Source organism: Mercurialis annua, linkage group LG6 (genome assembly GCF_937616625.2).
Source record: "Mercurialis annua linkage group LG6, ddMerAnnu1.2, whole genome shotgun sequence".
Classification (NCBI taxonomy): domain Eukaryota; kingdom Viridiplantae; phylum Streptophyta; class Magnoliopsida; order Malpighiales; family Euphorbiaceae; genus Mercurialis; species Mercurialis annua.
Window position 1 is genome coordinate 47,016,517 of NC_065575.1, and position 18,023 is coordinate 47,034,539.

At 29.6% G+C, this 18,023-nt stretch overlaps 1 protein-coding gene across 1 annotated transcript; it reads right to left on the bottom strand.

Annotated features, from left to right (window-relative positions):
- Nucleotides 1-11,046: 11,046 nt before the first annotated feature.
- On the bottom strand, nt 11,047-12,522 carry LOC126687972 (phospholipase A(1) DAD1, chloroplastic-like). Its single transcript, XM_050382523.1, has one exon. It carries the CDS (start codon nt 12,520-12,522, stop codon nt 11,047-11,049), a length of 1,476 nt encoding a protein of 491 aa, XP_050238480.1.
- Nucleotides 12,523-18,023: the final 5,501 nt, after the last annotated feature.

Below are 18,023 nucleotides of genomic sequence, written 5' to 3' on the forward strand. Positions count from 1 at the left end.
CAAGCGTAAATCACGAAAACAAACGGTATAAGCAATAAACACAAAAACAAAAAAAAACTAACTCGACCAAGACTTAAAATACTCTCAATCAATCAAATACGCACTATCCCCGGCAACGGCGCCAAAAACTTGTTGGCGAAAACCGCAAGTGTACGGTGTCGCAACTAGTAATACTCGGTAAGACCGAGGTCGAATCCCACAGGGACAATGGATTTGATGAGAATGAATCGATTCTAAGTCTCAATTCGTTTAGCACACAACAATAGTTGATTTGGAAATTGAACAATTAAAATATTAACTAAAGCAAATACAATTACTAAACAATTTAATTAGCAAAACGCAATAAGCAAGCAATTGAATGATTAAGATAAACTATGGATAACAAGCTTGAGGGTTGATACTATGATTACCCAATTACTATCAAGGGGTCGGACTATGGCTTCTAAACGCGAGGCGAGTTTTTTCTAAGTCGCAAATCCCGCTCTCTCGAGCCTCAAAGATTTACAAAACCACAACTAATTAAGCTTAACCTACTCTCGTAGCACTAAACACAATTAGAGGCAATTAGCAATTAAACACAACTCATAGGCCACCTAATTACTAACCCACTCTCATGGTGTTACTAATTAAGCATCTAATTAATTAATTCCAATTAATAAACCCTCTCTCAAGGTGGAAATTAATCTAGCAACAAATACTAGGTGATCAATCTAGAATAGGCATTAAGCAATTAATTAGAACACACAAGCCAAACCCTAACCCAATCTAGCAATTATTCAACCATCATATCAACCCCCAAACATGGAGGGTTTAGCCAATCATGTTAACATCACATTAAAACCTAAATAAAGAGAAATAAAAGATAAGATATACTCACTTGGAAGAATAAGATTGAAATTAAGCACTTGCATTCAAAGATAAATCTTGTTCTTACAATAAGTAAAGCTCCAACACCACAACAATGGTGGAAAAGATGGAGGCACAAGGCCTTAAAATTAATCTACTCCTAACTAAAAAAGGAAACTAAAAAGTAGGTGAAATGTTCTATATCAAGTCTATACCTAATTTGGAGATAAGGTGCCTTATATAGGCAATACAAAGGAGGAAATAAAGACAACCATGTATAAGTTGTGTCTAGCCAAAAGAGGAAGTGGTCCCAAGTCTTGTTTCTTTTCAATTTCAGCTCCCAGCCACATTTTTCACTAAGGCTCGATCGAGCCCTTCACTTATGAGGAAGGGCTCGATCGAGCCCTTCATTCTTCACAAGTTCCCTGCTCGTTTTTTGCCTAAGGGCTCGATCGAGCCCTCCCCATAAGTGGGGAGCTCGATCGAGCTCTGCTGATTTTCTGCTGCACAATTGCTGACTTCGAACCTTCATAACTCGGTGTAGAAACGTCCAAATGAGTTGGTTCTTGAACCCCTGGAAAGCTTAGGATGTCTACTTCATTTCTTGTGAAGAACACAAACTCTTTAGAAGCCTCTAACTAATCCAAAATCTTCAATTAGTGCAGCAGGGTCAGATTCTGAAATGTGCTTTCGGCATCTTTTTGTTCCAAGACTTCGCCCTTTCTTAGATTCGTTGATTCTTCCATCTTTTAGGCCAAAAGGACTCCGCTTTGCTCCATTTTCCCTATAACACACACGCGCGCAATAAGGTATACAAAACAACCAAAAAGCACGGTGAAACATAGCAAAAGCATGCGGAAAACAACTCAATACATAGGAGTATTTTACTCCTATCAGTACCATCACTTTCAAGAGGCCCCTCAATCACAGTACGAGGAGGCAACTCAATATGAGGAAACTTACGGTACAAGTACCTATCCACTAAGTCACAACAATCAAATAACTGAGACTGGGCATCATCCACTAAAGAATCTAGGGCTTCTGAGTCAGTAACGCATAGGGGAGAAAAAGATAGGGACTCAGACTCATCCACCCAATCACAGGGGAAGTTAGCAAAAGCACTGTCGTGACCCACAACAAAGAAAGAACGTTGCCAACGCTTAGTAATCTTTGGCAGAGCGTCAATCAGGCGCTTGCCTCGATGAGCAGCCAAACGATGATAAAATTCATTACTCCTACGCGTTATAAAGAAAAGCTCATTCAACATACCCAAAGAAGGAGACAGGCCTTTGTCACAGACTAACTCAATAAAGCAACACAAGACACGAATGGCGTTTGGGTGGATTTGACCTAAGGGAATCCCATAGTCTTTAACAAAAGACTCAATCAAAGGATCTAAAGGGAAACGTAGCTCACAACGGAATTGCTCCTTATAAACGATTACCTTGTCATCTCCCACATTCTCATTAGCACTCATACGAGCACCACAGACTGAAAGAGAATAAGCCACCGGAATACCAAAATCATCACGAATTTCACCCAAAGACTCTCTATCAATATTAGTGACGAACGAACTTAAAGAATTACGATAATCAACGGCAGCGCCGGATGAAGGGAGAGACACAGAAGACCTAGTACGAGTCATACCTAGTATGGAAAATCAAGAAAGTAGACGAAGCTTACCTGGAAACCACAAGGAAGAAAAGTAATAATGGCAGCGAAGAAAAGCAAGAAAATTTCAGAAGCAATCAGCAAAGAACAAGATAGAAGAAAAAGGAAAGAAACAAAAGGAACTTTAAAGAAGACCTAGGTAACCGTGACAGCAGTTGCTAGGATAAAAACGTGGCGGACATTCAGGAACATGAAATGATGGCAGTTTAAATTTTGAAAAACGAAATTGAAAAGACAAGGGAGGAAGCAGTTACTCCCAACGGGCAAAAAAGCAAAGGCGTACCACGAGAAACAGGCCCAAACGAATGGCCCGGACCAACAAGCATAAATACTTGAGAGACACAATCTTTAGGGAGGGACTAATGATGGATATCATACCCGAAACAGTACCAGAAGACTATGACATGACACAGATCCAGAACAGGTAGGACCAGTCGCAGGTCCTTGACCCAGAACTCAACAGTAACTAACCGATAGCTCGGATAAGTCAAGCTTCCCTGAAGATCAGGGATAAAGACGAAGAACATCTCATCATATCTAGAAGATGAGATCAGAGTAAAGAAGAAGACTCCTAGTACATCACAATGACTATGGTGTATATAAACCAAGCCCTAAGTCAGGTAAAACCTAATTTAACTCATATTCACTCTCAACATCACTCCAAACTATCTGACTTAGGCATCGGAGGGTATTCGAGCCAACACCGGCTCGAATCCTTCTAACCTATTTTCTTTTGTAGGTTGGATCAAACTCAGACCGGCAATCAAGAACCATTAATTATTATAGGAGGTAAGACGCCCCTGAATAAAAGCATTTTGAGGACGACTAATTATTTGTGAAATTATATGTTGAAGTCTAGATGTCATCACTTTTGATACTATCTTATAAAATACCGCATATAAAAATTATAGGTTTAAGTGTTCGAACATTCGAACAATAGACATATTGGGAATCAATATAATATGCGTGTGACCTAAAATTATAATTATAAATAAAGCATTAATAATTTTACTATACAACAGAAAATTAGTTGTAGAAAAAACAAATAGGTATGTGTCTATATCTATATATATATAGTTTGGTAGTAATACCTATGAAAAATTTCTAATATAAACATAAAAGTAGAAAATATGATATGAGTACCAAATGAATGTAAAAATTAGAGAAGTATGTTTTTCATATTTCAATATATTATGGAAACAATTGCATATGGATTTAATTAAACAAAATACATTTGATGTGATATAATTACTTAAAAGTTAAGTTAAATTTTTAACAAGTTAAAATAATTTTGGATAAATGTATGTTATGTTTTTCTTATGAATTTGTCTATTAATTTGGCGATAATATATATTTAAGCGCTTTTCATAATTATTTTAATTTTAATTTTATCATTAGATGAAATAGATTCATCTAATTGTGAAAATGGATAAAATTATCTTATTTTATTAAAATAATAAAGTAATTATAAAAAATATAAATAATTTGATGGCAAATTAATTTTATTTTGGCTTAAACTTGGCATTTTTTATAGTTGAGAATTGAGACTTCATGCGTTGATGAAGGAATTATAATATTTCATGTAAGAATTTTTTTTTTTTAGTGATGGCTGAGTTGTTTGAATGACAACTATTTTTATGTACAATATTATTATATTTGAGTGGTTTATTTGGTGGCTAAAAAGCCCCTCTAAATAACTGTTATTGTAGTAATCATCATTTAGTTTTAGATTGATTTACTCAGTTTTGTTGAGTAGTCATTTATTATTGTATCAAACTTCACTTCTATCGACGGAGATTAACTTATGATTAAAAAAATATTTTATAAGTATAATTAAAATATTACTAATAATAAAAAAATTCAAACACTAGTGATGTAATTATTCTTTTAATTAAACCCAGTCATCATCGACCTGCGGACGAAGCTATATTTTTAGAAAAAAAAGTTTTGATTCGGTTTTCTGTCTAGATTAGTATGAGTAATAGTCGTCGATTTTTTTGCAGTTCACCCCCCTTAAAAAAATATTTCGAACTACACAACGGTCCATACCAACGATTGAAAATTAAGATCTTATTTTGCCAAAAGATTACACTCAAAACTTTTCTTTAATGTATTTCAACACTGTTCTTGTAGATTATTGCATATGTTCATTAATTTGCATTTCAAAAACTTTCTATGATAATTGAAAATTAGAATGTTATAATTTTTTTTATCAAAGATAGAATTACATTAGATTAAGTGTTAGCGGGATTAGCAGAATGATTCATTTTATAATCCGTTCACTAGCTGTAGAAGGGTGGATCGAACCCTCTGAAAGATGCAACATAAATGTTACCAAGTGACTCTAATATCATCACTTATTGTCTTCTTTCTAAATAGAAAAAAGTTTATTTGCTGCCTAATTTTGCTATACTAAAATAACAATATATGAAAAAGCACCACCTTGTGGAATTGAGAGAATGGTACGAAGATATTAGCAACCGACTTTCGAATCGAATATCTTGAGAAATAGGAACCAAATCCAAATTGCGGCCGCTTGGTAGTTGGCTTTATTCAACTCATTAAAACTGGAATCGTTATTACACTTTACCTTTGACGTACTTTTTTGATAATGATTGTAGAGAAAGTGACCGAATAAGAAGAAAAAATGGCTGCAGTCTTTGGTTTTTGTTTGTTTTGTAAATTGCATGTATGTGTAAATATTTGTATGTGCTCAAAAACTACCCACTACTAAAAAAAATAGGCATTTTACACATTGCTAGTCATCTGTTAGCCGCTTTTTTTTATGGCTAAATTTCATGTATTTTTTTTGGTTTATTTTTATGATCTTTTTTAGTTTTTGTATTTACTTTATTTTAAATTATTAAATTTATTTTAGGCGGAAAAGAGGTGCGCACTATATTTAGAGTGAAACACACATGAACACATAAACCTATTGAATATTTTTGTTTTTAGGAGGGATTTAAGTCTTTCGTCATTCTTACATAAAATTTTTAATCACGTAAAATATGATGTCATAAATGATTTAAAAAATGTTATTTAACGGAAAGTAAGCGATATATTTATAAAATGGCTCACTAAGTAAAAGATAAATAATACATGAACTTATTAAATAAAAACCTTTGAAGAAATCAAACAAATGAAAGTTGAAAGTTTATGTGCCTTTCCATGGATTAAACCGTTTTATTGCTATGTCATGCTCAATTAAACAGTTGAAATTTCAATAACGCACGAGATAGTTTCAAACCTATCCTACTTTAAAAAGTAATTATAATTTTATTATCCATATTTTACTAATTTCACTGAATACCGGCTTTTGAAAAATAATTTTAAAAATAATTTTTTGTTAATTCATGTCTTGATCGAGAACATGCATGTCTCGATCGAAAAATGTCTTATTTTTATTTTTAACTCATGTCTTGATTGTGAATATGCGTCTCTCGACCGAGACATGCCGTTAGGAGTGAGCAAGAACCGAACCAAACTGAACCGAACTGAACGTCGTTGTTTGGTTTGATTTTTTGGTGAAAACGGTTTGGTTCGGTTTCTACTTTAGGTAAAGTTTGGTGTTCGGTTTGGTTGGGTGTTTTGAAAACCGAACCGACCGAAAAACCGAATTAACCGAACTTTAATATAAAATATATATATATATTTTAAAAATAATATACATATACTTATATTTATATGTTTTTTGTCTTTATATCTTAATTATTGTTGATATATGAGTTAATAATTGTTGTTTAAACATATATGAAAATTTATTAGACTCTAATTATTTAATATTTCAATTAATTTTAATATAAAATTTTTTTAAAAATAAAAAATAGTGAATTCGGTTTTAACCGAACCGTACCGAACCGAAATTTTCGGTTTGGTTTGGTTCAGTTTTTTCACCTCCAAACTAAAAGTTTGGTTCGGTTCGATTTGGGAATTTTCCAAACTGAAAATCGAAAAAACCAAAAAAATTTCAACCGAACCGACCGATGCTCACCCCTACATGCCGTATTTTAAAACATTATAAAAAACACTATAAAATATGGTATAACCCATTCTTAAGTCCATGGTCTACTTTGCTTCTTTAATTAGTCCCTGTATTTTTCACTTTTTATTCACTTAACTCTTGTACTTCTGTTTTTGCCTAAATCTTTTGTAAATTCTTTATTTACTTAGTTTTTTTTGTAAATTTTATTTTTTATTTAGTTCGTTCCTAATATATTTTTAAGGACTTAATCATTGCAAAATTTGATTGTAGAGGGACCAAGAAACAAAAAGTAAAATATATAAGAACTAACTAAACAAATAAAGTAGACAAGGGACCAAATAAACAAAAAATAAAAAGTACAGAGAGCTAGGGATAGATTATGCTTACAAACATCGTAAATACACTAAAAATATACGATGAAAACATCATCTGATGACATGTCTTATTCTTCTTCTTTAACTCATGTCTCAATCGAGAAAGTAAAAAAAAGTATTTTTAAAATTTTAAAAATATATATAAAGAAGCCAAAAAATCAGATACCGATAAAATTAAATTTCAAATATTGAATATTTTATAAATAATTCCCATGTTTAATTGTTGTTTAGACTCTTTTGATAGAAATTCCATTTAAACTATCGAAGAAACTGAGTATAATTAGTACTTAAATGACTTGAGCCACCTAATAATAGGCATAATAGTATGGAGAAGTTAAATTATTTTGACATTTTAAAAATTTATTCAAATATTTTAGAAGCTGTAAATTTATTCTAATATTTTTAATTTGCCAAAATTTATTCAATTTTTAAAAATTTATTTAATATTTCTTGATTGGTTTATATGAATCACGTGACATGGATAATTTCCTTTCTTTCTAATCTTAATGAGCATAATGTTTGGTTTAACAGGTTGTTGTAACTGGTAGCTGTTGGCTGAGAGCTAATATCTGATAGACCATACGTGTTTAATGAGATTTGATTAGTTTTTGCTGGTTATATATAAAATAGCCGTAAAAAGCACAATTTTTATGTTTATTTATTAAATTATAAATATATTATATAATATATAATATTCAATAAAAATATTAAAAATTATTTTTTTATAAAAAACAATATTTAGTTTAAACTTATTTAGATATTCTTTTGTTAAATTTATAATTTATTTAAAAAATAATTAAATTATAGTTGTTTAATATAAATAAAATAATTTTATATAATTTATAAATGATTAGAGTATTTAAAAATAATTTAAATAACTTTATATATTAAAAAATAATATATTCTAGTTGGGGTAATTTTGTCTAAGTAATTAAAAATATTAAAAAAGCTATCAGTTGTTGGCAAAAACTTCAAAATGAAGCTTTTCCAAAAGCAGCCGTTGGATGTTAAAAATCTCCAAAAATCTCTTAAAGAATTCTCACCAAACGCTTTATTGGAGTTTTTTAGAAAGTAAAAGGTAAAAGCATCGAAAAATTGAACCAAACACCAACTAAATCTATCTTGAAAAATGAACAAAGTTTCAGCGAATTTGTCAACTTTAAATAGAATTATAATTAACTTTTGAAAAGTTTAGATATATTTAAAAAAAACATAAATTTTTTTATTTTTTTAACACTATTATATCTAAATAATAATATTCAATATTCAAGAATTTCCTTTCACTTTTAATTTTTCAGCCTTTGATTATAGCTGAGAATGGATAATTAATAAAAATACGTGGGAAATATGATATCGCTTTTGTTAAATTAAAAGGAGAAAGATCGCTAATAAAATCCAAGTAAAATACTTTTAGCCATACTTGTAATCTTAGTAAAATTATTTAGGTTATTTTACAGAAATAATCAACTTTCCATTTAATATATATAGATATAATATCTTAAAAACACTATGACCTTTTATCTCTTTTTCAATCATACCCTGATGTTAAACTAGTCAATTTTACTCAATTAAGCATTAAATTGACCTTTTTATTATTTAAAAAAATTCAAAAAATTCTTTAAAAAGGTCAATTTAATATAAAAAGGTCAATTTAATGTTTAAAAGGTCAATTTAATTTTTTTTTTTTAAAATTTTTCTAAATAAAAAATGTCAATTTAATGTGTAAAGATACAACTGAAACGAGAAATTGTGAAATATAATAAAATTGACTACTTTTTAACGTCATGATAGGATTGAAAAGGGATTAAAAGGTCGGACATTTAATACATTAGACCTTTAATATCATTACACACATTTTTATTTTGCAAAATCACTACACAAGCTACTATATAATCATTTATAATCCAACTCATTACTTTTTTCCCTTCATCTCTCATAGGCAGTTTGTTGTTCAGAAAACCCTACATCTATTTTCATCCTTGCAAAACTTAACTTCACCACAGTTAGTTGACCACCGCACTTTCCCGTCGAAGTTCTATCACCGGCGACGAGGTAGTGGTTGGAGGAAAATTTATTTATCCTCATACGAACTCAAATGGGTTCGTTTGATGACGAACCGATCTGTTTATCTGTCTCCTTTGGCGACAAAAGTGGGTTCAGGCGGTGGGCCGGAAATGCTGGCGACTTTAGGATTCAAGGTGGTGGAAGGGTAGGGGCGGCGACTCTGTTACTAGTTTTAAGTCACGATTGTTTATGTTATTTTGAGTTTAAGGATATTTTGAGTATTTTGAATTTTTAAAGTTTTATTATGATGTGTCAGATGCAGCGGAGTTGATTTATATATGCATTATTTTTTCAAAATGTCACATTAACATCTGTTAATAGCGTGAGTGAAAAAAAAATGTACAGAAAAAGTTTATTGAATTTTAAATCAAAATTCAGGAGGCTTAGAAGCCGAAATTAAGGACATTAGTGATGAAATGTCTAAAAATCAGAAACGGTGGATGAAATTAAGCCCACGAAGGACATATAGATTTTCTTTGCCCTGTAAGTAAAATTTCGCCTGTAATAAATAAATAATTTCTTGTAATAACGGAAAATAAAATTTAGATTACTAAAATATAACAAATAAAATATTAATCATTAAAAAGTAAAAAATTTATAATTTGATAACCGAAAATAATTCAACCCTTGAATGATGCATTTGGTAATTTATAATCAACTCAAAAAAGTATTGATCAAATTTGACTTGAGTGGGGAAGAAGTTGTACAAAATTAGTAATTGGGTAAACAGGAAAACTGTCATTTTGCCCAAATTTTTTATATGTTGGTATGGTGTTTTCCACGTTGTTTAATTTTACGTGGCAAATGGTCGGAGGGAGACTTGTCTCCACAATTTCAGCACCGCTATGAGAAGCATATTCAAACTAGCTTATATCCACATCTTCTTTTTTGATCATATATCATACATAGGTTGACTCCTAGACTCAGCTAATAAATTTATGTTTTTAACATAAACGCTAAATGAATGGATTACACGAATATACAACAATATATACTCTCAATTTCTAAAACATGAAATACTTAACAAACTTATACTAATATTTAACTTCTGATGATGAAATTTTTTTAAATTTTTATGATTTTTTGTAATTTAAATCAAAATTTTTAACTTTTATAATTATAATTAAATTGTTTTTTTATTGCAATAATATCTAAATTGATGGCCAAACTTACAATAAAAAATATATAAATTCGGCTATTATTATAAAAAAAAATACAATTTTGACTATCATTACAAAAATTAAAAAATTTGGTTTAAATTGTAAAAAGTCATAATTATTAAGAATTTTTTTACCACTAAACCTATATCTAACGATAAAAATAATCTTTTTAATATGCTTTAGGAATAAGTTTACTAAAGTTAGTTACGGAAAAAGAAAATTTTATATTATAAATTTGAGAATTTAAATAAAAAAAATTGTGAAAGATGAGCACATCCTGTTATTCCTACACATACACACACATATTTTTATTTTTCAAAACTTATTTGTATTCTTCATGCATGAAATCTTTTGCGCTATTTATAAATTCAACAACTCATGAATTTTAATCATTTTGATCAATTAACAATAATTTTTTTATCAATTAAGAATAAAATAATAAAATCTAAATAACTTTATTTTTTACTCTCTTTTTCAAATATATATGCTTCTTTGTACTCTAAATTCATAAACATCCTTTATCTTTTAAAAATTATTTTAAAACTGCTGCAAACTATATTTTAAAAACCTGTTTGATTTTGAAACCATAAAACCCATTTAAAATCTTTTTAAAAGACAGTTTTTTGAAAAAAAGTTGTAAATTATATTTATTGTAAATTAAAAAAAGTTATAAAAGCCGTTTGAAACTGTTTTTTTTTATTATACTTGAACTGTATTTGGAGTAGGAAACTAACATGTAAGAGTAAAAGATAATAAAGCGTAAGAAGTTTTGAGATATAGCTTTCGAGTTACAATTTTGAAATTAATTTTTACAATTTTTTTTTTTTCCAAATATTTCCGTAAAGATCCCAGAAAAAGTAGGAATCCACTTCTCTTGTTATGGAATGCTAAGGATATAACCACGTAGCACTTTGCATGTCTTAATCCTCATATACAAGTTTATTTTATTTTATCTAAATCCTATTCCTAGCTTTTCTCTATGATTTCTATTTAGTATTTTTTCGGCGGTGGCTGTAAATGGGCACGTCGAGCTCACGAATCCATTCACCAAGTGAAGATACGTTCCTAGCTCATGACACGTGGCTATATCCCTTTTATTAAGATACGGTGACTCCTTACTGCTCAATCTCAGCTCCTGTCCCACATCAGCATACACCAACCGCGTGTTCTCTACGCTCTTACGTAACCAGTTCGGCAGTCCTGCCATCTGGACTGCCACGGCATCAGTATCAGTCACAAATCCAGGCACTTTTGTAATGAGATCATCGGAGTTGACAATACGTAGGATCCTGGTCCCACCATTTTCCAGCTGGGACCTGAAGCTTTTATTCCCTACACGTGGCCCACCAAATGATATAACGGTCACCATTGGTGCATTTCCAAAACTAGATTTTACATCGTATGCTGTTAGTGTAGCCAACGCCGCGCCCAAACTATGGCCGGTGATCGTGAAACTGAGCGGCTCATCACCGTACATTTCGATGACTCTAGCTATCTCCTCCTTCACCGTCTTCTGCAAGCTCTGACACGTTGACGTAGCTGACGTGTATAAGCTTAAAAAACCACTCTCCACCATGGGCCTGATATCATTACAAGAACCCGCGTTTCCTTCGCCGTCAGATACACACGTCAGCGTTGCTCGGAAATTTTCAAGCCACTCTAAACACGTGGCCGTGCCTCTGTAAGCTATAACTACGTCGCGCCGGCCAAGTCTCGCAATCTCATCTCTCTCCTGACAAACGGCGACATATCCGATCCAGCTGGACTGAGGGGAAACCCAGCTAGGGGCTCTGTCGATCCAACGTGGCAACTGTACACCACACGTGGCACGTAGATTCTTTGTCATGCGGTAGCCGGTTTCTCCTATACCAGACCTGGTTAAGAAAGAGTTTCGGGGAAATTTACACGTGGCGTATGTCGGAGAAGAAGGGTCGAAGTCGAATGAGCGATAAGCTGCTTCGACGAATTGGCCGTAGCGTAGGATTTCGCTGCGTAAATTATTATCAAGCGGATCGAGTAAGCCATGCCAGTTGTTGAGTCCTTGATATTCCACCCATTTCTTGCCGAGTTTTGTTGAGTTATAAGTAGTGAGTCGAGTGCAATGGACATGGTGAAACAAGTTTTTGTTTTTAGGGTTAAGAAATTTAGAGAAGAGGTAGGAAGTGGGTACGTGGCGATGAAGAATGAATATTAGTTCAAGATGACTTGAAGCACAAGGTAAAGTGTATGACCTTGCTGCTCCAATTGAAAGCCTCATTTTACCTTTGTTTTCTTTATTTGGGTTGCTGCAATTGGTTCGGGAGGACTGAACCGGACATTTTATAGCGAGGACTAAGAGACGGTAGAGAGAAAAGAAAAGTGGACGGCGCTCAGTGCATTTTGTGTAGTACTGATCGTCAAATATGCAAGAATTTGGGAAGACCATTTCTATGGATCCAGAGATGGGGACACCTGATTATACTTCTACCTTTTCTTTTTCATTCTTTCTATTGTTTTTTTTTTACACCTTTTGCATAAACTTTTTGTTTTTTGGAATTTCGATTTCAATTTGAATTTGAATTTTTATTTAATTATATTATTTATGAAAAAAATATAATTAAATTAAATGAAATTGAATTGCATCATTCATATTTTATGAGTGTAAATAAATGAACTTAACCTCTTATATTAACTAAAATTTGAAAGGATATTAATCAAAAAATAAGATGAGATAATTACAATATTTAGTATTTATTTTAGTTTTTTATAAGTCTTATAAAAAAAATTACAATTTATTTTTATAAATCTTATCAAAAATTTGAATGGATATTTATTTTTGTTCCTCTTCTCATGCGAAGAGGAGCTCCTCCTCGCCTTAAAACGAGAAAAAAATTTAAAAAATAATTTTTTGTGCTAAAAACACAAAATATGTGGGTTAATTTGATAAATTTTAGAATTTAAAAATTTGAAAAGATTAAATTGTTTTTTAATTATTAATTATTAATTTAAACTGTTAAAAAAATTAGGACAATTTTAAATTTTTTGTCATCGAAAAACCACCATCAAAACCGAAGAGTATGTCTCACTCTTTTGGATGAAGTAAAGAGATGATTTTTGAGCCGATTTTGTCAAATTCAGGATGTAAGTGTTTTTTTTTTTTTTGACATTTTAAATATTTTATGACAAGTAGGAGGGATAAAATGATCATTTGTTTTTTTTTTCCTACAAAATCACCTTATTATCAAACAAAATATTCTTTCTCTATATATACACTGCATAGGTGCGGTTTACCAAAATCCTAATTATTTGCGGAGGCGATTATGCCTTTTAAATTCTAGTACATAATATGAACGGGATTTCAACCTCTGCTTCCAATATTAGTGATGCCAAAAAGCTAGCCAAATCTTTTAGATTTTTTAAAAATCTATCTCAACCTTTCAAATGCTTTAAAGGTCTGTTTGATTCAAATAAATTTCACAATTTTTATAAAACACATAATCTTTAATTGAATTTTTATAAGATGTGTTTGTTTTAAATAAATTTTCACAATTTAAATTTACATTTACACTGAAAACATAGTATTAAATTTATTGAAACATAATATTCAATTTATTTCATTTTATTTAAAATTAATTTTATATTTAAAATTTGGAAAATTATATTTCCAAATAATTTTTAAATAAAAATTATTTAAAAGTTAAATGAAATGAAATGAATTCTACACTAGAATTGATCTAAACATGCCCTAAATCTAAACAATTTGATAAATTTACGTAGAAATCTATCCAACTATTTTTTATAATATTTTAAAATAAAAAAATAAAAAAGAATAATAGTCGCAAATTGTTTGAATATATCAATTTAAAATATTATATCAATTTTGAAAAATTTAATAAATTTCCAAACAATTAATTAATTGTGAAATAATTTCAGCAATTAATCATATTTTAATAGATTTTTGAAAATTGTTTATTTTTTATTTTTTGAGCACCATTAGATTGACTTCTTACTCTCTTAGTCTTTTTATATTCTACTTTATAGGTAGTCAAACTATACCTAATTAATTATGGATTGATTATTATTATTAATCATTTATATATTTCTATCTACCCATTTATATATAAGATTCATAAAGCGTACGTCAAATGGAGCCGGTTGGATAACAAGGAAAATGGGAATGAATTCTGCATCTATTAATCCTAATTTAAATTAAGAAGATGAGAGATAAAGATGGCTAATATATCCTTTCTTATCTAATCACATTCACACCCACTAATGATCATGAGTCCATGCATCACTTTACTTGCACCTTTCGACGTCTTTGAATTAATAATCCCTACCATGCATCTTATTCTTAGGTAGACCAAGATTGTGTAAAGCTACTTGATACATCACCCGAGCTCTCAGTTTACTTCGGTGAAGACTGAAGATCAAAATAATAGAAGTATGAAAGACGTCGGAAGAAGTTTTCGGCCATTCATTCTGACCTTCTAACCGGTATAGTTGTATCATATACGAGAGATGCTGAATACCACCACAAAAAAATTGATTTTTAAAAACGTCAATTGTCGTTATGAAAACTCAAAGTATAGTTGTTAAAAGTTTTTAACAATGATAAATGTGAATGTACGTGTTGACGCAGTATAATGTATTTCATAACAATTTTTTTTAGTAATGATCGTTATTATATATTTTACAAAATCTATAAAATTGGTTGTTAAAAAGATATTAATAACCATCAAAACTGTTGTCAAAATATTATAATATTAATTATTATTTTAATATTATAATTTTTTTAAAAAAATATTTTGTATTTACTTTTATTAACATAAAGTAAAAATATTGGAATCTCATTATAGTTGAGCTTAATTTAGTTTCGGTATCGTTGGATTTAGTGACTTTTTACGTTGTCAAGATTTATTCACCCCATGCAATATTATCACAGCCTATGACTTAGATTTTGTGGATAACCGTTCTCTTGCCTTCAATTCTTATTAATTTATCAAGTACTCAATTAACCTAAAAGATGTCAGCACTCAGCAAGTTTTGATTAAGAAACAAACATGCATCATCATTCTTTTTAGTAATTTAAAAGTTCAAATGTATGTTAAACCTAAGTCATTCTCTTTTCTATATTTAAACAGGTTCATTAATATTATAGTAGAAACTAGTAAATCAAACGAGGGATTTTAATGAGCTAAAATTTGTTGGTTCTTCGTCCTATTGGCGGAGAAAATTCCTCAGTGACTCATTGATCTCTAATTATAGAGGACAAAGCGAAGGGACCGTTTTTGTCGATAATCCGGCTAATTGGAAGTTATTCACTAATTATAAATATATTAACACTCAGAATTAACCTCCATGAAAAAAGATTCAAATATTATGATTAATGCATAATTTTAACAAAGTTGTCTTAGGAATTCGTTTATTTTCTCTGTTATTGGAATTAAAGAGTTGGATTTTAACTTAAAACTTTCAAAAATGGGATTTCGGAACATGATAAATGTTGCCATTGCCAATTGTATCAGGCATAAACAAACTGATCCGAATTAGATTTATGTGAAGTTTGAGTTTGGCTTGATTGTTTAACCAAACTTGAAAGCTCGTATAGGTCTCAATCTCAAATTCAAGTTTAAATATACATAAATTTGTTAAATCAAAATTGGACTCGAATATATTCAAGTTTAATTAAAAACAAATTAATGAATAGACTATTAATCATATGTGATGCATTGAAACAATTTTAGTCATAAAATCTAAAGTTCAATCAATAAGATAATATACACTGAAATTTTATTGTAACTCGTTCAGATTCGAGAGTTTTGTGAGTGTTTTTATTTGACATTTAAGTGGTGTTTGATAAAACTGAAAATTAAGTGCTGAAAATAATAATTGCTGATTTTTTTAAGTGCTAAATTAAATAGGTCTGTTTGATAACTGCAAATTTCCAATTATTGAATATTATTGAAATTATTATATTTACATATTAAACCTTTAAAGATTAACTATTTTAAAAATAAATTATCAAATATAAATTATTAAATAAATAATGTATAAAAAAATATTATGAACATTACATATATCATAAATAAGAATCATAAATTTTAGTTGCATATGTTGGTAATTAGTCCTTAAAGATTATAATGAAACTCCCTTTTAACTTAAAAATTAAAATACTAGTCTTTAAAACTCTGAAAAACCGTTTAGATATGAAAATTAATGTTGTGTGTTACAAACATAATTCCATAGAATATTAAAAAGCAAAAATATTAAAAAATGACATTATAGACTATAAAAAAAGTAAAGATAGAAAATAAAATATTCATAATGAAAAATATAGTACTTTGCAATTTTAAGTGTTGATCTAAATATAATACACTCATTGTGATGTTAAAAAAAATAAAAAAAATATGTGAAATAAAATATTTTTATGCGTGAGTAATAATTGGAAATAATAAAGATATAAAGTTTATTCAATGATAAAATTAATATTTAATAATTTAATGTTTTCAGTAAAAAAAATAAGTCAAAATTTTTGACTTATTATTTTAAGTGATTTTTGGCTTAACTGAATAAGTTAAGTATAACTTTTTTGAGTTATCAAACCAATTTAAAACAATTAAGTGATTAATATATTAATTTAAGTAATAAGTTGGGTTATCAAACACCCGACTCTATTTGAAAAATTACCCTTTTTAATTAATTTTGAATATTGAGTGTTTTTTTCATAGAATTATTGCGCCAAGTCATTTTACCAATGAATGAGTGACACGTCAACACCATGTATGAATTTGGAAAAAAAATGAAAGTCGGTGTATGTTTATGATAAGTTTCAAAAAACATGATTAAATTGAGAAAACGTGTAAAGTTGGTGAATTTTTATGACATTAATCCTTTTTAAAACAAACAATAAATATTATGATGGGGAATTTTATTTATTTTATTTATTATTAAATTTTTTATATAACTAACGCATTATTAGTTTATTACACCAGTGACATTGTAGCAATCGTGTGTTGTATAATTTTCCTAAGTAGCCGATTGTAATATCTCAAGCAATGTTAAGTTGAGGCCATCTGATTACTGTAGCTAACAATACGGGCCTGGGAGGACCATAGATATCAAAAGAGGCCCAAAAAGACAAAGTTGAAGGAGCCAACAGATAATGGGCCATGAAAGAAGAATCACGAGCATGCCGGCCCATAGTTGAGGTGTGTCAAGTCTCTGTGTCTGATGGCATGAAAGTCAGTGCATTTACTGACACGTGCAGAAATAGTCTACACTCTTCCACCTCTGCACCTTACTGCCAAACTTATAATTAAAGCTCCTGAATCGCAATTGAAGGCATAATAATTTAATGGATTATGTTTTACGATCCATTTTTTTGTACGTGAAATTTTCGTTTGTTTAACCTATGTTCAAAGTGTATAGCTCAAAAATAATTTTTATTTTTTCACTGGTTTGTTGTTATATCAGATGGTAAAATAAAATTTGAAAAATAAAATAACATTACTCTAATTTAATTATATCAGATATTTCATTTTTCATTAATTACATAGAGTCCTGAAGAAGCTGCATTTTTTTTATTTCAATAACTTTTTGGGTTTTAAAACCTTTTTAATACTCTTAGAAAATATTTCGAAATTGTTTTTATAAATATTGAAAATCCTTTTCTTATTAAAAAAATATTTCTAAAATTTGCGGTCCATTTAAGTTATAATTTGTTGGTAATCAGATTATAAAATTCAATGTTAAGTTATAGTTTTGGTATTGGTATTTTGTTTTTGCATTGCATTGTGGTTTTTCTAAAGTTTTAATTTTTAAGAAAAAAATATATTTTTATTTCTTATATATTTAGTTAGAAAAATCTTAAACAAAGAAGGGGTAGGAGAGAATTACTATTTATATGATTAACGTACTCATATGTGAGGAGATTACAAAAATAAT

Coding starts and splice junctions, on each gene's coding strand:
- LOC126687972 (XM_050382523.1), bottom strand. CDS start 12,522: ATGGTCTTCCCAAATTCTTGCATATTTGACGATCAGTACTACACAAAA.